At 35.7% G+C, this 22469-nt stretch overlaps 1 protein-coding gene across 1 annotated transcript in view; it reads right to left on the bottom strand.

The window, feature by feature from the left end:
* VRK2 (VRK serine/threonine kinase 2) overlaps positions 1-22469 on the bottom strand; it is a 103761-nt gene that overhangs the window by 47964 nt on the left and 33328 nt on the right. Inside the window, exon 7 of the mRNA XM_047068091.1 lies at positions 21432-21524. Coding sequence (XP_046924047.1) covers positions 21432-21524 — 93 coding nt within the window. The remainder of the gene's footprint in view (positions 1-21431; positions 21525-22469) is intronic.

The following is a 22469-nucleotide window of genomic DNA, read 5'->3' as shown; positions in this document are numbered from 1 at the left end:
AGCACCATGATGAGGAAAGGGAAGCAGAGAAATCATTTGGGAGAATATAACAATAGTCCGGGCAAAGGGTGATGGGAGGGTGGACTAGGGCACTGGTGAACAAAAGAAGGGAGACCACGGAGAACCACAGTTACTGGATAAGTGGATCAATGACAACTCTAAGAATGGTATGGTTGGCTGGTAAGGGAAGATTCAATGAATAAAGAATGCAGAGGAGGAAGAAGTTTGGAAAGAAAATGATTTATTCATTTTTGTACCAAAAATAAACTGGTTGATTGGTGGCTAACAACCTCACCCAACCAGTTCCAGATTCTTTCAGTTTATGCAAATTTGAGGGACACGCTCATAGTCGATGAAAAAAGTAAAGAACCTCTTTCCCATCAAGAGTCAAATCTGGCACCTTTCTGCTGCCCAAGCAACTGGGAATCCTAAGCAGCCACACTGGCTCAAATGGAAGCATTTCTCAACACTTGATGTGATGGACAGGAAAGATGTCAGCTGGAGAAGGGGTGCAAGAGATTATGGAGCTGAGAGAGAAGCGAGAAGCAAGACACAATTGTGAGCAAATATCACTGCTCAGTGGCATGTGACCACCCATTAAACCACGTTACGACTTGGGGCGCCTGGGTGGCGCAGTCGGTTAAGCGTCCGACTTCAGCCAGGTCACGATCTCGCAGTCCTGGAGTTCGAGCCCCGCGTCAGGCTCTGGGCTGATGGCTCGGAGCCTGGAGCCTGTTTCCGATTCTGTGTCTCCCTCTCTCTCTGCCCCTCCCCCGTTCATGCTCTGTATCTCTCTGTCCCAAAAATAAACGTTGAAAAAAAAAAAAAAAATTTAAACCACGTTACGACTCTACCTCCACTTTGCATTTTCAGTATACATTAGAGATATATATTTAGCCCCCAAGATGCAATTCACTTTTCAAGAACTTAAATTTTTGTTATACAATCTCGTGTCTTATCATTTTTCACGCTATTTTATACAATTAAATCTTTTTAACTGGCACACCTTGCCATATCAAGAAATGTGTCTCTTAAGCTCTCGTTGGAAATTACACTATGGAGAGAGATAGTTACTATTCATGACTTTTTAAAGTGGAAACTTAAAAAAAAAACACTCTTAAAACTCTAGCAAGAACATAGTCTTAGTCAGCAACTTTAAACACATTTTTTAAAAAGCCAGCATTTATCTTATTTGAATAGGGTATAATATTTCCCTATTCTATCAACAAGATACAATAGTGTGAAAATCTTCGCAGTAAACTAAGTGCTTATGAACTCATGAAAATCTCTGCATGCCAAAGCAGGAATGAAGCATGCAATGTGTAAGCAACATGGCTTTGTTCACAAACATCACTCATGTCTGTTAAAAACCGACGTGTAACCTCATAGATGCTACTATGTTTTGACATAAACCCGTGCTTTTTATTCTCTTATTGTCCAGTACTTTGTTTTTCAGCTTCTCTTTTTGTTTTTCTTTTTCTTCTTGTTTTTGCCAGTAATGTTGCATCACCACTACAGTCTAGACGAAATAATGCAACTTTTAAAAGGTTCTGACTTACTTTTCAAATGTGATGCTTATTAGAATCAGCATGAAATGTATTTTTCAAAACTATAGTCTGACCTTATCTGAGCTGTAAAAAGTCTGAAGCTTCTGTTTTCTAATGGCTGCAACATGCGATTATTCTTAAAAAAAAAAAAATGTGCCTTCTATGTTGAAGGCTTTTCCCTCTTAGATCTCATAACTACCTACTCTACTTCAAATCTGGAATTTTATCCTGTTTTCTTTATATGTAACATTCAGTGAGAGTGAGAGACTTAAAGACACATCCATGAGGTTAACATATGAAGAGATGGCAGACGAGCTATGCCTCTTATCATCATCTCTTTACGGCATCTACTGCTCCATCAGGCTCAAGTCCATGGCTCCTTTAAATGGAACTATAAATTCAAGCATCATAACAAAATCCTGAGAGGCACTTAGCAGTATTCTAAATGATATTAGCATTTTGAACCCATGACCTGTTTTTCTATTCCAGCTTAGTTTTTTTTTTTCCCCTAAGCATTATGTGAAAGCCTATTTGATCAAATAGGGCTGTGACTTAATATGCTTTCCAGACTTTGGGGGAAATTCCCTCAATAGTTCATATGCTAGCAATTGCTTCTTTACTAAAAATGCCTTTCACCCACAAAAGAAAACCTTTCCAATTACAGTCTCTTTCCAATTTGTCCTTCTGACACAAGTTCTCAAGAATTGTATGAAAGAACCTACAATACCCTTTCTTTCTAATTTCCAACGTGCTATCAAAGCACATAATTTGTGTCTGTCCTTTAACAAAATAAATAGGCAATGGAAGAGGAGAATCTGAATTGCATCCAATTTATGGTTTTCCTTTTTGTCTAAATCAAGTCTGAACTTAAGAGTTTTCAGCATGTCAGTAAGCATTCTCAGTGCTTGGTATATCTGTAAATAGCAGATACTCCAAAACGTTAGCTGATATAATTTAACTGTCATTGCTATAATATTATAAACAGGTTCACCACATGGAAGCTGTATCTACATAAAACACAGCTATCCAACATTCAAAATAGCCACCTGTTCTACTTTAACTGTAAATTCCAACGATTTCAAAGACAGTATTTGAGGTTGCCGACACCAATGCCATTCTTACATGCACAGTCCCTTGGGGTGCCAGTTTTTTAATAGCCTCTAAACAGGGGTACATCTTAACCCATCCAACTTATGCAGCTTAATGAGTTGATTCAGAATTCAAAAAGGCCATCTTCCCATAATAACTAAAAACAAAACAAAACAAAATAAAACCCCTATATATAGCCTTTTGTGAATCAGGATGCTCAAAAATTCTTTGGTCAAGTATGCATCTGGCCTTCAGAAATAGAAATAATATGACCAATGGGACTCAGTAGGCACTCAATAAGCTTGTATTGATTATAGGAAAACACTAATTTTTCAACAGCATTAACTCTCTTGGGAACCATATTCTTGGGGATAGGTAATTTGTTAAATGGGCCATCCTATATTTACAGTGCATACACACTCATAAATGTAAAATCTTTTCCCTTACATAGAAAATAGACCCTGGGTGTTCTGTTGCATACAACTTGAGGGACATCTATCATTAAACTACACACCCAGGGAGAACTACACTTATTACATCCAATTCATTACCATCTTCTTAATATTTAACCAGAACATCATTATATCTTTTTTCATAAATCGAAAGAATTCTTGGAGAGCAAAATAAGATACGGTATTCTTTCAGCATAAGTATAAAAATAATAAAATTATTTTCTAGCTATTATTTACTGAGTGCTTACTACGTGCCTGATATTTGCCTAAGCCTTTCACATTTTAAATCATTTGATTATTAAAATACCTCTTTGAGGGAAGTTCTCTTATTAGCTTTAGATGTGGAAACAGCACAGGCAGGTAAAATAATATGGCAAAGAAAACAGAGCTAGTAAGAGGCAGGGCCAGAACTCAAAGCCAGAGAATCTGATTCTAGAGCTCATATCCTCAAACCCTCAACTATTTCTACACTAAATCTGTATTGAAAGTTATGCAAATAGTTGCCATCTTTTTCTAATAAAACCTTTTTGCCTGGGGTTAGGAAAAGGTAAACCACCCTTTTTTAGTATCTTCTGAACAAGGACATTTATTTATTTTTCTAAAGGTTCTTTTTTTTTTTAAGAAGCAGGGGAGATGGGAGCAGGAGAGAGAGAGAGAGAGAAAGAGAGACAGAAAGAGAAAATCTTAAGCAGACTCCATGCTCAGTGTGGGAGCCCAGTGTAGGGCTTGAACCCATGACCCTGGGATCATGACCTGAGTTGAAATCAAGAGTCGGACGCTCAACTGACTGAGCCACCCAGGTCAGTGGCTCTAAACAAAGACATTTAGTTCCAGAATAAACAAGCAGTCTATTATCATGAAGATTCCACCACACATGGTCAAGAATTAACTGCCTGAGATCCCATGTGTAAGAATAAATTATGTTAGAAACACTAAGTGATTTGGCCCAGCCTGGAGTGGCCCTAGGCAAAACAAAAGTACCCTAGGGTACTTCTCTTTCCCCTCTGTTCTTTAACTTTTTCCTCTTTCCGTTTTTTCCCCCCTATCCTGGTGCCTGAATTTTTTATTAAAATTGTTTGGAAATGTTCTTATATCAACTTCCACCCAAAGATTTGTCTATGTTCCTGTATTAGTTTTGCAGGGCTACTGCTATAACAAGGTACCATAAACTGAGTGGCTTAAACAAAAACAGAAATATATCATCTCATAGTCTTCGAGGCTACATGTCTGCCATGAAGGTGTTTGCAGGGTTGATCCCTTCTGAGGGATGTGAAGGATAATCTGTTCTATGCCTCTCGCCTAGCTTCAAGTGATCTCAGGTGCTCCAAGGTTTAGAGGAGGCATTCTTCCTATTTCTTCACACTGTCTTTCACCTCTTCATGTCTGGTTTCTCTCCGTGTCCAAGTTTCCCCATTTGTAATATCAACCATACTGGATTAGGGCCTTCTCTAATGACCTCTTGGTAACTCAAAAAGACCTTATTTCCAAATAAGGTCACATGCACAGATGCTGGGGGTTGGGACTTCAACATCTTTTGAGAGGACACAATTTAATCCAGAGCAGCCCCTATTTCTCAGTTTCTCTTCATGGATATGCTGGCAGAGCTCTATCTCTAAGAAAACACTGATAATGGCAATATAAAGTACTAATGATCTCTTGACACTGGATAGATTTCTCCCAGTAGGAATTTAGTTGCTATATGTTACTGTACTCTATCCAGCTCTACTTGATTGGCTTTGCCTGTTACTCCTGAACATCGAATGACTAATTAATCAATTCATTTATGCATTAACCTATTCAATTACTCACTGTTCAGTCATCATTTATTTATTGAGTGCTTATTATATGCCATGCTCTGTGCCAGCTGCTGGATACACATCAGTGAATAAAACATAATCTCTGTTTTCTTGTATACAAGACTAGAAACTTGCTCTCCTGATGGACATTTAACTGAGAGAAATACGCTCACGTGATTCTGTACCAGTAGTTTCCTAAGTGAGATTTGTAGCTTACAACCAGTCCTGTCCAGGAAGTAAGAGGCTATGAGAGCTAAAAGGGGTCCAAGAGATCTCATGATCTACGTCACTCAATTTATAGAAAGGAAAATTAGAGCACAGAAGTCTACTACAACAAGTAATTTTGTAAAAAGGAAAAAAGTGTTTAAGTACAATTAGAATAAAAATTGCTTATATTCCCATTTTCTAATGAATTTTAGGAGAAAGGAGAAAGAAAATAGAATGTATAAAATCATACCTGACATGAAGGAATAATGTTAATTTTGTTAAGTAATAGCATGGTGATAATACAGTGAATTGTCCTCGTTTTTTGAAAATGCATACATAAGTATTTAGAGATAAGATGACATGATATCTGTAATTGCTTTAAAACCTTTCAGCCAAAAAATAGATAAAATAAAATTTCAGAATGTTAATTTTTAAATCAAAGTGATGGGTATCTGGAGTTCTCTATTATTCAGTATGTTTCAAATTTTTCAAAACAAAAGGTTAAAAAAACTGTGTCCTCCTAAAGGCACAATTATCTACTTAACAGGTTCTCACTTGTCTCAGAGTCCCAGCACTGGGAAATAAGCTTCACAAAATATTAATTTTAAATATGGAGACCATGGCTTCTAAATTATAATTATTATGCTGTTTTCTTCAATATTTTCCACTCATCACCACCTTTCAATAACACTCCAGTAGTATATATTCATATTACTGTCATTTGCATAGTATTTTGAGTATGAATTATTTCTTTTTATATGGATCTAATCTGATTTAAAATCAGACATCTTAATATACACATGTTAAGAATAAATTTTGATAATAGGAACACTATTCAGTATCAGATAACAGAGCTAAAATACATTTGATTACTTCAATGATTTTAAAGTAATTTAATCAGAATGTAGTAAAACATAGCAGCATTAAACATTAAAGAATGCTAGATTGAAATAAAATTTGGAACTGACTTTATTTTTATTTGACAAATCATACTGAAAAAATCTCCAAATAGTAAGTTTGTAAAACTAATCCATGAGTAGAGATACACACACGGTATTAAATCTTAAAAACATATTCAGATGACAAATTATGTTGAGACAAAAAAAATTCAGTGAAAGTGTGTATTTTACAAACAATTGCATTAACATAAAACTCATAAAATTTTAAAAGTTCAAGTAACTAAAATCATAGGAATAAATTTCAAAGTCCCTTTGCTCAACTAAAAATGTAGAGCAGAACCTCACTAGGAAGAAAGAAAATGACGTGCATGCTATTGCACGTTACAAGTGACTATAAACACCACCATGTTATTTAATCTACAGTATAATCCTATCCACGTGATACCAAAATACTTTAAAGTAGCCTTACCAGCTGTACCATCTGGTAATATTACGTATCATCAAGCTAAGACATACAATACCACTCCAAAGATAATGAAATACAGAAGTATATCACCAGGACTAAATTTTATAAATGTTCAACAAAGGAAATGCTGCCTCTAAAAATGGTACCATATTATGTGCATATACCATGAAAAATTCTTACAAACACACATTTGCACTCCATCTTACAAGAAACTGTAACTGATAAATGGATTATGTTAGAATTCCCTCTAGCAAACAGCGAACAAGCAACTTTAATGAGGCTTATGACCCTACCCTATGGATGAAAGTGAGCATTTTGCCACCAGATACAGGTCAGGTACTACAATTCCCGCTCCCAGATCATTAAGGTTTTTTTGTTTTGTTTTGTTTTGTTTTTCTAAATTTGAGCTTTTTAACTTCCTTAGCTATGCAACAATAAGTGGACGCTTTGGAAACATTATAAGAAACATTACCTTCTGCAATGAGCATTAAGCATTTGGAAACATGTTTTCAGAGAATCACAGAATTTTAGAGCTAGAAGGAAATTTTAATATCACTCAGTCAAAGGCTTACATTTTATAGATTGGAGAGCTAACATCCTCACAGGTTAAATCATTTGCCGAAGGCTGCAAGCCTGCTCAATGTTAGGGCTGAGTCTGAAACCTCATCTCCTGACTTTCAGTCCAACACAACTCCCAGTAGTCAAGCAAGTGTTTTTAAAAATCACAGGTTTCCTAAGCCATACTCCAGATGCTGACACGCAGAACTGTTTTCTCTACCTGTGAGGGCCTTTCTCTTTCACTTACCAGGCAGCTTTGGGACAGAGACACATGGAGTGTGGTGGGGTGGAGGCCCTGAAGAGTCAGGGTGCTCTGGGCACTAAGAGAGATGACAGGCATTGCATCAAGACTATCCTTTCGTCCTGAGAGGTCAATAAAGTATTTCCTGAGGGGTAATTACAAAAGCAACACTATCCTAGATGCTGTGAGAAATACAAAAGAAGGGAAGTATACATATCTACATGTCTCAAGGAGTCCATTCTAGTTCATAAGACAATATGAAACAACTAAGACTTGAGGGCTCATGTGTTTAAAAAAAACATTAGAAGCTAAAGGAAATTGGGAATCAGTATAAACCAGAATCATCAAGAAAGACTTCATGTAAAAGCAGGGTTATAAGCTGGTGCATGAAAAAATGATGTGCTTCCATTAAAAGATGCTCAACATCACTGATCATCAGGGAAATGCGGAAATGCAAATCAAAATGACAGTGAGATATCACCTCACACCTAAAACCAACAACACAAGAATGACTAAAATCAACAACACAAGAAACAACAGGTGTTGGTAAGGATATAGAGAAAGGGGAACACTTTTGCACTATTGGTGGGAATACAAACTGGTGCAGCCACTCTGGAAAACAGTATGGAAGTTCCTCAAAAAGATACAAATAGAACTACCCTATGATCCAGGAATCGCACTACTAGGTATTTACCCAAAGAATACAAATATGCCAATTCAATGGGATACATGCACCCCAATGTTTATAGCAGCAGCATCTACAATAGTCAAATTATGGAAACAAGGCAAGTGTCCACTGACTGATGAATGGATAAAGATGTGGTAAAGAGTGCCTGGATGGCTCAGTTGGTTAAGTGTCTGACTTTGGCTCAGGTCATGATCCTGCATGTGGGTCTGAGCCCCACATGGGGCTCTGTGCTGACAGCTCAAAGCCTGGAGCCTGCTTTGGATTCTGTGTCTCCCTCGCTCTCTGCCTCTCTCTCTCTCTCTCTCTCTCTCTCTCTCTCTCTCTCTCTCTCTCTCTCAAAAATAAATAAACATTAAAAATATTTTAAAGATACACACATATATACATACACACACACACACACACACACACACACAAATGGAGTATTACTCAGCCATAAAAAAGAATGAAATTTTACAACTTACAATGACATGGATGGAGCTAGAGAATATTATCTAAGTGAATTAAGTCAGTCAGAGAAAGAAAAATACCATGTGATTTCACTCATATGTGGAATTTAAGACACAAAACAAATGAACAAAGGTAAAAATAGAGAGAGAGAGAAAACAAGAAACAGACTCTTAAGTCTAGAAAACAAACTGATGGTTACCAGAGGGGAGGCTGGGGGGGGGTCATAAGGGTGATGGGGATTGAGGAAGGCATTTGTCATGATGAGCACGGTGTATTGCATATTAAGTGTTTATACCTGAAACTAATATTGCACTGCATTTTAACTAACTGGAGTTGAAATAAAAACTTAAAAAAAATGATGTCCTTCTAATCAACAAAGTGGCCTTTTACAGGTGGGACAGCAACTGCACCTCTGAAATAGAAAGATATAAAAAGATGTGCACAAACCCTGATTTTAACTAATGTGCCTCACCTTTTTTCACTAATGACACTGTCAGATACAGCCAAGTGGGTGGTACTCCATGGCAAAACCACCACTTGATGTCATTTCTGGTAATGCCATTTTAAGCAATGAAATAAGAAAGGCACATTTGTTCTCTAAATATCATAATGGCACCCATAAGCCTCATTGCCAGTAATCAGTTGTACAACGCCAGATCATACTTCAAAGTCAGTGAGCTTTCTAAACAGAAGTTAGGAAACTTAAGTAGACTAAGAGGATGTTGCCTACTTATCTATCAGGGAAGTATAGATTTAGAAACATAATGTTATTTAAAGAATATAACAGGGGCTGCTGGGTGGCTCAGTTGGTTAAAAGTCCAACTTCGGCTCAGGTCATGATCTCATGGTTTGTCAGTTCGAGCCCTGTGTCGGGCTCTTTGCTGACAGCTCAGAGCCTGGAGCCTGCTTCAGATTCTGTGTCTCCTTCTCTCTCTGCCCCTCCCCAACTTGTGCTCTGTCTCTGTCTCTCAAAAATAAATAAATGCAAAAAATAAAAAATAAAAAAAAACAATATAACATAATTTTCAACAAAAAATGATAAAGATGACAAAAGAAAAAAGGTAAATGGTGTACACTTTGGGAGTCTTCATAATACCAAATTTGGAAAGTACCAGATGAGTTATGAAGAAATGGACAATATGCAATGAAGACATAGGGAAAAAGAAGAATAAAATAATCTACAATGAGCTAATTCAACTCTCAGGTTACCTGTCTGAATTTAAGGAAAAACACTGTTTGACCCATGTCTGAATAGTATTTGAAGAGATTTTTTTTTTTAAAACACAGTAAAATGAAAACAGCTCAGAACATCAAGTGTGCCCCCAATGGACTACCCAGAACTTTATTTTGACTATCATCCCTATCAGGACCCTTTCTTTCCATCTTAACTAAAATGGCTGTTTCTACTCAACACCTCTTTGGGTCTATTTCCTAAGTTTATCTCAATCTTTACAACTCTACTGCTTTGACAAAGGTTGTATAAATGTCAACATTTTTGGCTTTTTCTGTTGCCAAATCATTCAACAATGTCTTCCCTCTCTGCTGTTGAATCTCTTTTTCCAGTAGTTTTTTCTCTCCATTAAACAGCTTATTGCTCAAAGTTCTTTTCGCCATAATTTTAACTCAAAATATACATGAAGGGTGAATTAATATTTAAAACTATTATCCAAGAAAACTTTCTGAAAATAAAAGAATCTATATATCAAAAGGGCCCACCAGACATCTGGGAAAACCGATACAAGATGATCTACACTAAACATACCCTGGTAACACTATTAGACATTATTAGTAAAGAAATAAAAATCCTAAAGGTAGCAAGGGAAAAAGAACAAATAACATATACTGGTAAGAGAATTAAACTAGCAGCAGATTCTTAAAAGCAACATGCAAAACAAGGCAACAACAGATTAGCATTTTCAAGAGATTCAAGGAAAAATATGTGAACTAAATATTTTAAACCCATTCAAGCTATCCCTCAGGGATCAATGTTATTGAAAAAGTGTAACACACGCAAGGGTATTTTGTACCCTTGGGCACTTCTTGAGCAATCAAGTTACTAAAGCATTAGTTTCATCCAATCTAAAGATGAGCAGGTAACTCTGGTAAAAGGACAGAGAGATGAGCATTTAATGTACTTAATTATATCTAAGACCAAAACAAGGCTGGTGATAAATGAAGAATACACAAGTGACCCATGTTCTGACAAGGTAAAGTAGTAGGACTAAAAACTAAGAAAACAACATGAAGGGAAAGAGGAAAGTAAAATAAACAATAGTGAATTAGTAGTAAGTGAAGTAAAACTACCATAAAAGACTATCATAGTAGCAACAAAAGGTTAAATATGGATAAAGTGAGCCAAAAGCATCTTTAAAAGGTATAGATACCAAGGCCAAGCACTACAACAAAAATATGAGCTTTCATAAATAGTCCTCCCACCCAAAGAAACCTTAAAGAATAAGATCAAAGAAAACACATATGAAACAGAGCAAATATAAATAATGAATATTTACCAAGTAGCACAGCAATGATCTTTATGAAATAAAAACTACAGAACTTGATTCTGGCCCTTGAGGCCACATAGAAACACACTAATAACAGAAGATTTTTAAATACCACTCTTGGTCAAAACAAATCAAGTGAACAAAAACTAAGTAAAGGTGTAGATGACATAAATAATATAGTCAATAAGATAGAACTTTTGGACAGATATTAAACTATACACTATAAGAATACAGATATTCTTTTGGACAGATATTAAACTATACACTATAAGAATGCAGACTACCTTTTTCTCAAACAGATGTGGAATACTGACAAAAGCTGACCTTCTTCTAAGTCACCAATAAAGGCTTCAGGGCATTCCAAAGAGTAAAATTATCAGAGTAAACAATATCCTGATCATCTTGTTACAAGTCTAGAATTTAATAACAAAAGTTTTAAAAATGTCCTTCTACATGAAAATTTAAAAACCTGCTGCTGCACAACTTTTTGGTGAAGAAGAAATACAAATCTTCTAAAAGATAAAGATAATAAAAAACATATTAAAATTGTTGAGTACAACATAAAGCTGTGACCAGAGGAAAAATCATGGTTTCAAACACTTAGAGAAATAAAATAATTTTTAATGAAAATAAATGAAATAGATCTGAAACTGAAGACCAAGTAAAAAAAGAAAAGGGTGAAATAAAAAGATGATAAGAAATGACATAACAAAGGCAAAATCAGAAATTAATGAGATAGAAAAAGGAAAATATTTCTCAGTAATCAAATCAGAATCCAAGTGAGTTGAAAAAGAAATACCTTTATTAAGGCAGAAAAAAGGAAGAAAGAAATAAAAAATAACCAGAGGGAAACAACCACTGAAGTAGAATAAATTTAAAATTCAGAAGAGACTAACTACAATGCGTAACACCATAGAAATACATTTGGAAAAAAAATAAATACATTTGGAAAACTAGACAAAATGGATAACTATCACAATTGACCCATGTAGAGATAAAAAGCTTAAACAGTTCCATAGGAAGAGGTAGCTACATTACAAGGAACTGCCTCATAGAAAAACAGCAGAACCAGATGATTTCATATTCAAAAACCAATTGGTGCCAATTTAATAGAAATGGTTCTAGAATATAGGAAATGAAGTAAAACTTACAAATTCTTTTTATGAAGTATAATGTTGATACCTAAATCTGATAAAAAAAAATAGTACAAAAATAGAAAATTACAGATCAACATCACTTACAAATACCTATATGAAAATACTACATAAAATATTAGTGAACATACCTCAACACCATATTAAATAAATAATGTACTATAACAAAGTGGGATTTATTCCTGGAAAGTAAGGTTGATTCAATATTAGAAGCACAGTGATATATCACACCATATTAATTGATCTGAGAAAAATGTGTAATTATTTCCATACACACTAAGTAAATCTTTGATGAAATTCAATACCCATCCCATAAAATCAAAAAATCCACTCGAGAACATAGGAATTGATGGTGATTTCCTTGATATGACTATAAGGACACACACATGCACACACTCACATATGTATACGTAGGCACACCTTAGTCATAAAGCCAGCATCATATTTAATGGGGTAAACTTCAGGCATTTCCATTAAGATCAGGAAGAAGCAAGGATAATCACTACTTTCACTACTATTTACTACATGCTGGATATACTAGCAACACAATTAATTAGACAAAAGAAATCAGAGATACAAGAACCAAAAGACAACTATATCTACTTGTGTCTGAAATGCTTCCTAAGAAAACCCTAGATAATCATTACTAAAACTACCTCAAAGTCAATAAATTAATAGGATATAAAATGAATATATAGAAATCAACAATGCACATATACACAAACAATAATCACTTAGAAGATAAAATAGTAGAGTAAAATAGCAGTGACAATACCAACAAAAGTGGTTTAATCTTTAAGAATAAGGGTAGCAAGAAATATAAAAAACTTAATATGAGGAAAAATTAAAATACTCAAGAGGGGCGCCTGGCTGGCTCAGTCGGTTAAGCTTCCAACTTTGGCTCAGGTCATGATCTCGCAGTTTGTGAGTTTGAGCCCCACATCGGGCTCTGTGCTGGAAGCTTGGAGCCTGGAGCCTGCTTCGGATTCTGTGTCTCCCTCTCTCTCTGCGCCTCCCCCACTCACACTGTCTCTCTCTCTCTCTCAAAAATAAATAAACATTAAAAAAATTTTTAAAAAAATACTCAAGAGATAATAAATGTAATACTGATGAAATACAAAATCATTCCTTGCTGTTGAAAAGCATCTATACATCATAAAAATGTCAGGTCTTCCCCAAGTTAATTTAAAAATTTAACAAAATGCCAATAAAAATGCCAACATGTATTTTTTTTTTTAACGTTTATTTATTTTTGAGACAATGCAAGAGACAGAGTGCAAGCCGCAGGCACTCTGAAGAGAATCTGAAACAGGTTCCAGGCTCCGAGCTGTCAGCCCAGAACCTGACGCAGGGCTCGAACTCACGAACCACGAGATCATGACCTGAGCCAAAGTCAGACGGTTAACCGACTGAGCCACTCAGGCACCCCAGCCAACATGTATTTTTTAAATGAAGCTAAACAAAATAATATAGAAACTATAAATATCTAGAGTAATACTGAAAAAGAAAGCTACAAGGCACAAAGCTTCATCAGATATTAAATTATGTTATAAAGCCTCAGATATTAATGCACTAGTATTATAATTAAACATAATTAGACAAACCAGAAGGATTCAGTAGAAAGTACAGAAATGAACTCAAGTACATATGGAAGTTTAGTATATGATAAAGGTGGCATCTAATATCACTGAAGGCAAAAAAAAATTTTTTTCAAGTTTGTTTTGAGAGCAAGAGACAGCGCAAGCAGGAGAGAGGCAGAGAGAGAGGGAGAAAGAGAGAATCCCAAGCAGGCCCCACACTGCCAGCACAGAGCCCAATGCGGGGCACAAACTCAAGAACAGTGAGATCATGACCTGAGTCGAAATCAAGTCAGACACTCAACCATCTGAGCCACCCAGGTGCCCTGAAGCAAAAAAAAAAAAAAAAAAAAGAAAAAAATAGCATTGGAAAAACTAGAAAATCATTTAGAAAATGACAACACTGAGTCAACACTTCTCATGTAAAAGAATAAACTCTAAATTAATAAGAGATTTAAATGTAAAAAATGAAAATATACAATTAAATTCATATAAAATCTCTCTGTGGAGCAAGATTTTTAATCATGCTTGAATACCCATAGTAAATAAAAAATTAATAATTTGACCGCATTAAAAATAAAGTTTCACCTTCTATGTGGCAATAAAACATCACAAATATAATCAAAGGACAGAAGGCAAATTGAAAGAACATATTTGTAAAATCTGTAATAGATGATGGGCTTATATATTTAAAGAACTCTTCAAAAGAGAGGGAATAAAAAAACAAAAAAAAAGAGAAACAGGCAAAAGACATGAGCAGACATTTCACGTACACACACACAAATTATTTAAAACTAGCCCTTTTTCTAGTATCCAAAATCTATAAAGAACTCACCAAATTCCACACCCGAAAAACAAATAATCCAGTGAAGAAATGGGCAGAAAACATGAGTAGAAGAACTTCTATTAACATGAATAGAACTTCTCTAAAGAAGACATCCAGATGGCCAACAGGCACATGAAAAGATGCTCAACGTCACTCCTCATCAGGGAAATACAAACCAAAACCACACTCAGATATCACCTCATGCCATTCAGAATGGCTAAAATGAACAAATTAGGAGACTATAGATGCTGGAGAAGATGTGGAGAAACAGGAACCCTCTTGCATTGTTGATGAGAATGCAAACTGGTGCAGCCACTCTGGAAAACAGTGTGGAGGTTCCTCAAAAAATTAAAAATAGATCTACCCTATGACCTAGCAATAGCACTGCTAGGAATTTACCCAAGGGATACAGGAGTGCTGATGCATAGGGGCACCTGTACCCCAGTGTTTATAGCAGTACTTTCAACAATAGCCAAATTGTGCAAAGAGCCTAAATGTCCATCAACTGATGAATGGATAAGAAATTGTGGTTTATATACACAATGGAATACTACTTGGTAATGAGAAAGAATGAAATATGGCCTTTTGTAGCAATGTGGATGGAACTGGAGCATGTTATGCTAAGTGAAATAAGTCATACAGAGAAAGACAGATACCATATGTTGTCACTCTTATGTGGATCCTGAGAAACTTAACAGAAGACCATGGGGGAGGGGAAGGAAAAAAAAAAGTTAGAAAGGGAGACAGCCAAACCATAAGAGACTCTTAAAAACTGAGAATAAACTGAGGGTTGATGGAGGGGGTGGGAGGGAGGGGGGGTGGGTGATGGGCATTGAGGAGGGCACCTGTTGGGATGAGCACTGGGTGTTGTATGGAAACCAATTTGATAACAAATTTCATATTAAAAAAATAATAAAAAAATAATAAAAAAATAAAACTAGCCCTTTTTGCTTTTGGCAAAAAAGGAATACAGTGACTGGATTTACACTGCCACTGCCTGGGGGAAACTGCATAAAATGAAAGATACAAATGTTTTGGATATTAAATAGGCAGCATATGACTGAGATCCTTGAGAAAATGAGGGAAAAAAAGATTAGTTGAGTCCCACAGATGCCCCAGCTTTCTGCCTGGTGACAATTCCAAACTCAAGAACAGGAAGGGAAATCCTAACGGCAGTACAGCAATCCTGACGACACAGTCATTGAATTCAGCGAGGCTCCCAAAGAGCCTGAAATTGCAGAGAGGAGTTTAGAAGAAGAGAAGAGGGAGCTACATGGGGGTAGGGGTAGGGGCAGGGGCAGGGGCAGGAGGGGAGGAAGTTCCAGAAAAATCTGCCTAAGTATCTCCTTACCTGTAGTATAAAAGGTGGAGCCAACGACCAATAGGAGTAGGGAGAAGAATAACTCCCAGGGTTCACAAAGAGCTGGGAGTTGAGTTCTGACCAACCAGAGTTAAGTCCTCACACGGAATTCCATTAGAAATCACAGAACTTCACAGCATAGAACCAGGAATAAACTATCCACAGAAGTAAAGGCTACTATAGACTCATTTTAGCAAAGCTTAAAAAATAGCCTCAAAATGAACATACTGTCTCGAATTAGAGATTGATTAGATTAAAAGAAGGGAGAAGCTATATAATGTAAACATTAATCAAAAGAAAGGGGTGTGGTTATATTAATATCAGACAAAGTTGAACAAGTAATATTACTAGCTATAAAAGCAAGAAATGTACTAGCTATAAAAACTCACAATCTCAATCAAAATCCTTGCAGGTTTTGGGACAGAAATTGACAAACTGATTCTAAAATATTACAAAAGGAATTGCAAAGTAGCCAGAAAAGTCAAAATAATTTTGAAGAAAAGAACAGAGTTGGAAGACTCCTCCTACTTTCCAGACCATGAACTGTGATAATGACTGTATGATACTGTAACAGAGAATCCAGAAATAGACCCATTCATAGATGGTCAATAATTTTGACAGAGGAGATGAAAGCAATTCACTGGGGTTCACTTCAACATCATATGTATGTATGTATACATACATATGTATGTCCCATATGTTTGTCCACCCTCCCCCTAGAAAAGAGCCTTGATCCTTAACTGGCACCAAATACAAACTTGAAACAGATCAGGAATCTAAATATAAGAGTTGTATAAAACCCCTTGAAGAAAACTTATGAGAAAACATTTTATGATCCTAGCTTAGGACAGAAGTAGCACAAATCATAAAAAGAAAAAAAATCATAAACTGGGCCTCATTATAATTAAAAACAACTGCTTTCTGAAAGACACTGATAAGAAAATGAAAAGATAAGCTACAGATGTAGAAAGCATCTGCAAACAAGTATCTGACAAAATGTTCCTATCCTCAAAAAATAAAGCTCTCTTAAGACAAATCTGATTTAAAAATGGGAGCATATAATTCACCAAAGAAGATAAAAGAGTGGCAAATATATACATGAAAGACGCTCCGTATCATCAGTCATTACATAACTGATGCACATTAAGATTACTAGATATGACACCACATTTACCATAATGGCTAAAATTTTAGAAACTAATGAAACCAAGTGGTGGCAAGATGTGGAGAACTACACATCACTGGTGGGAATGTATAACAATGGTACAACCGCTCTGGAAGACAGTTTGGCTGCTTCTTTTAAATTAAACATATACTTCCATATAATCCAGAAATCCCACTCCTAGTTATTTACCCAGAAGTTGTTAAAACATATACCTACATAACTTTATGTGAATGCTTATAGCAACTTTACTAATAATTGCCCCCAAACTGGAAAAGACACAAATCTCCAACAGGTAAACAGATACCCCGTGGTAGTTTTCCATGGAATACTACCTATCATTAAAGAAGAATCAACTACTAACAACTACAGCCCAGGTAAATCTCCCAAACATCATGCTCGGTGAAGGAAGCCAGACACAAGGGTATATATCCTATAATTCCATTTTTATATGACTTTCCTTAAACATGCAAAAACTATGGGGGCAGAAATCATCACCAGGGGTTAGGGGAGTGAGAGAAGGGAACTAAGCAGGCGTGGGGGAAGGACAAAAAGTGTGAGGATGATAGGAACATTCTGTATCATGATTGCAGTGGTGGTTATATGATATACATGTGTCAAAACACATCAAGCTGTACAGTTAAAAGGGTGAATTTTACTGTTTGTAAATTGTACTTCACAAAACCTAACCTTAAAAAAGTATGCAGACGTTTACAGGATTTTAATATACATTGCCAAATTGCCCTTCCATTAACTTAATTTCTTCTTCTACTCCCATTTAATTTACATTCCCACTGGCGGTCTACAAGTGCCTGTATTTCATCAGCTCGATATCATCAGATTATTATTTCAGGATTTTCCAATCTGATACGTTCTTTGAAAATGTTACCTCTGCATCTCTCTTCTTTTTAGTGATGGTGAACTATTGTTTATCCATTTCTGACAGCTGTATCTCTTCTCTGTTCTGTTAATTCCTTTTAGTCATTGTTTTAAGAAAATATTTAGTGTTTTTCTTATTAATTTTTTTGAGTTTGATACATCTCCTCAAATATCTGTCATAATTCTACTTTCCATTTTGTCATTTCTTTCATTTTTTCAACTTTTTAAACGTAGACATCTTAAAGTTGGAAATTTCTCAATATTTTCTAGGATTTGTTCTTTAGTACCATTATTTAAAAAATTTTTTCCTCCTCCTCAGAGTTCAGGTAAATATTCAACTATAACTTTTTAAATTTTTTATAGAGTCAATTTAAAAAATGTTAAATCTCTTTTGTCTGATACAGTGGCTACCAGCCACACGTAGTTATTGAAATTTAAATTAATTTAAGCTATTTTCCTGTGTTTTCTTCTGGTTTTATGGTTTCAGGCCTTACATTTAAGTCTTTAATCCATTCTGAGTTAATTTTTATGTGTGGTATAAGAGTCCAGTTTCATTCTTTTGCATGTAGCTATCCAGTTGCCCACCATTATTTATTAAAGAGACTATCCCTTCCCCATTGTATATTACTGGTACCCTTGTCAAAGACTAGTTCATTGTATCTGTGTGAGTTTATTTCTGAGCTCTCTGTTTTGGTCCACTGTTTTTATGCCAATAGTATACTGTTTTTATACTATAACATTGTCATATATTCGAAATCAGGAAGTATGATGCTTCCAACTTTGTTCTCAAGATTGCTTTGGCTATTCACGGTCTTTTGTGGTCCCATACAAACCTTAGGATTCTCTTTTCTGTTTCTATGAAAAATGCCATTGGAATTTTGATAGGGATTGCAGTGAATCTGTAGATTGTGTTGGGTAGTATGGACATTTTAACAATATTAGTTCTTGCGATCCATGAACATGGGTCACGGCAATGATTCTTTCAACTGACACTAAAAGCATAGGCAATGAAGACAAAAATAAACAAGTAGAACTACCTCAAACCAAAAAGATTCCACACAGCAAAGGAAGTCACCAACAAAATAAAAAGGCAAACTACCAAACTGGAGAAAATATTTGCAAACCATAGATATGATAAAGGGTTAATATCCAAAATATAGAAGAACTCATACAACTCACTAGCAAGAAAATAAGCCAACTGAAAAATATACAAAGGACCTGCACAGACATTTTTCCAAAGAAGGTATACACATGCCCAACAGGTATAAGAAAAGGTGCTCAATATTATCATCAGGGAAATGAACACCAAAACCACAATGAGACATCACTGAATACCTGTTAAGATGGCTGTTATGAAAAAGACAAGAGACAACCAGTGTTATCCAGTGATAACCAGTGATAACCAGTGGGGAGGGTGTGAAGAAAAGGGAACCCTTGTGTACTGTATAGTCTTTATGCAAAATAGTCAAGCAGTTCCTCTGAATGCAACTATCATATGATCCAGCAATCCAACTTCTGGGTATATACCAAAAGGAAAATAAATCATTATCTTAAGGAGATATGTGCACTCTCGTGTTACTGCAGCATTTTTCACAACAGCCAAAATAAGTAAATAACCTTAGTGTTCACTGATGGATGGATGAATGAATAAAGAAAATGTGGTATACACATGCAACAGAATTATTCAGCCATAAAAGGAAATATGCCATTTGTGACACCATGGATGGACCTGGAGGACATTAAGTCAGACACAGAAAGACTGTATTATCTCACTTATACGTGGCATGTAAAACAGTAAAACTTACTGAACCAGCAAGTAGAAAAGTGGTTGCCAGGGGCTGGGGGTGGTGGTGGGGGGGTGTGTGGAGGAAATAGGGAGATGTTGGTCAAAAAAGATGAATAAGTTCTAGGGCTCTAACATACAGCATGGAGACAACAGTTAATAATGCTATGTACTTCAAATTTGCCAAGAGTAGATCTTAAGTGGTCTTACCACAAAAGCAAACAAAACAGTAGCTATATGAAACGAATGCATTAATTAAATTGATGATGGCAATCACTTCATAACATATACATCATCACTTTGTACACCTTTAAAAAATCATGTTGTACAACCTAAACATATGCATTTTTTTGACAATCCTACCTCAAGAAAGCTGGGGGTGGGGGAGAGAAAGCAAGGTAAAATAAAAAATTAATTAATAATTAAGTTAAATTTAAAATTCAGTTCCTCAGTCACACTAGCCACATTTTTTAGAGATTCTTTTTTTTAAAGCAGTTAATTTGTATTCAATTTTGGCAAATTTAGAGCAATTCAGGTAAAACTGAGTGGAAAGTACAGTGAGTTCTCATATACCCACTGCCCCTCCCCCCAGACAGTCTCCATCCCATACCAGAGTATTACATCTGTTACAATGGATGAACTTACATTCCTTACACAGCAACACATCATTATAACCAAAAGTCTATAGTTTGCAATAGGGCTCACTTTTGGTGTTGAACATTCTATGAGTTTTGACAAATGTGTAGCAACATATATCCACCATTGTAGTATCTTACAGAACAGTTTCACTTCCCTAAAAATCTTCTGTGCTCTGCCTATTCATCACTCCCTTCCCTCTAAGCCCTAGCAATCACTGATCTTTTTAGTGTCTCCATAGTTTCTCCTTGTCCAAAACCTTGTAAAGTTGGAATTATATAGATTTTCACTTAGTAAAATGCATTTAAGGTTCCTCCATGTCTTTCATGTCTTGACTGCTCACTTCTTTTAACATTGAGTAATACTGCCTTAGTTGGATATACCACAGTTTATTTATCCATTCACCTATTAAAGGACATCTTCATTGCTTCAAGTTTTGGCAACTATGAATAAAGCTGCTATAAACATGTGTGTGTAGGTTTTTGTGTGGATATAAGTTTTCAACTCCTTTGGGTAAATACCAAGCAGTGTAATTGCAGATCATATGTTACGAATATGTTCAGCTTTTAAAGAAAACGCCAAACTGTCTGCCACAGTGGCCATATCATTTTGCATTTCCAGCAGCAATGAATGGGAGTTCCTGACATTCTCCATCCTCATCAGCATTTGATGGTACACTACCCATGTTTCAGGTGCTGGATAGCCACACGTGGCTCATGGCTACCATACTGGACAGTATCATATAGAATATTTCCATCATTAGAGAAAGTTCCACTGGAAAAGCTGCTCTGTTTAAGACTTAAGTGTTTATACAGTGAAAGGGGAGCTAATATGACTTTTAATTTTTTTTTTCTCTGCACAAATCCATCCCTTCTCCCACTGAATTTTGATAGTTCTTTATATTCACTCTGAAGGTCAAATTTTAGCCATTTTACTATATGTCCATTAACAAATTAACCCCTCTGAGTCTCAGTGTCCTCATCCTAATTACTTATCAGTTTAGTGCATTAAATGAGATAAGCAGGGTAAGATAAATCACAACATTCATCATGTTAATCCTCATTTATAAACTCTCCTGGGTTAGGAGTTTGATTTTTGAATGTCTCAGTATGATACTTTGAGGATCCTTACTGAAAGCAAAAGCTTAATACTGTACTTACCCGATCTGGATTTCTATAACCTAATAGTAGATTTGCTGCTTTTATATCACCATGAACATATTCATTTTCATGTATATATTCCAGAACATCCAACTATGAAAAGAAATATATAAGGTTATACTAATGTCTATTTCAAACTCATGATCAACTTGAACATTTTGAATATAGAATAACATGTATTTTTTCTCATTAACAATAACAAAGTGACATATTATACAATTATGTGTTTGCCTATTCTCAAATATCACATGAACTGGTCACTTATCCTGGAAAAAAAGTTGAACAACATGATCCTCAAATATCAAGTGTTTTAATTAAACTTCTGATGAAAGGGGACCGAGATTCAACAATGCCGATACCTATGTTCCCGACAGCCTGGTGGCCAAATCACACTGTGCAAGGAGGAAAAAATCCGAGATACACTGTACAATAATCATGAAGCCCACTCAGGAATTCCTCACCCAAGCAATGATTATAAATCAAGTTTTGGAGACCCCAGAACAAAACACCGTGTCCATGAGCTCAGAGAAAGGCATTTTCCCTCTGGACAGTAATAGGAAAAAAACGTGAGCTTCATCTTTAAAGCCCTTGAGCCTTGCATATTACCTTCACCCAGTGCTCAATAAACATTTGCTGGCTGGCTAAACGGATGAATGGATGAACGGGAAAATTAGCGAGTTCTATTTGCCACATCCCAACCTGGCATGAGTAGTTTCATTCTATTTAAAATGGAAAAAATAAAATGGAGCTTGGGCAAACCCAACACAAACAAGATAAGACAAATATGTGATATAAACAAAATGTGTGCATGGGTGCTATTAAGATTTCATTGCTTCTTATTTGGCAAAGTATATATTATTCATTGCCATACTAATTACTGCCACCATCCCAAACTCATAATAAAAACTGCACAGCGCCCCATACTGTCACATGTTTAGTATGGAAAATAATATATTTTGCCATAGTTTGCATTGTTATAAATACAACTGACAAAAGAGAGGTTATTCTTATAGCAATGCAAGCTTGTTCTGATATGTA

This window comes from Lynx rufus, unplaced genomic scaffold, assembly GCF_022079265.1.
Source record: "Lynx rufus isolate CCGP_SWC_20201006 ecotype Redwood Valley unplaced genomic scaffold, mLynRuf1.p SCAF_8, whole genome shotgun sequence".
Classification (NCBI taxonomy): Eukaryota; Metazoa; Chordata; class Mammalia; order Carnivora; family Felidae; genus Lynx; species Lynx rufus.
This window is presented reverse-complemented; position numbering and strand designations above follow the sequence as displayed.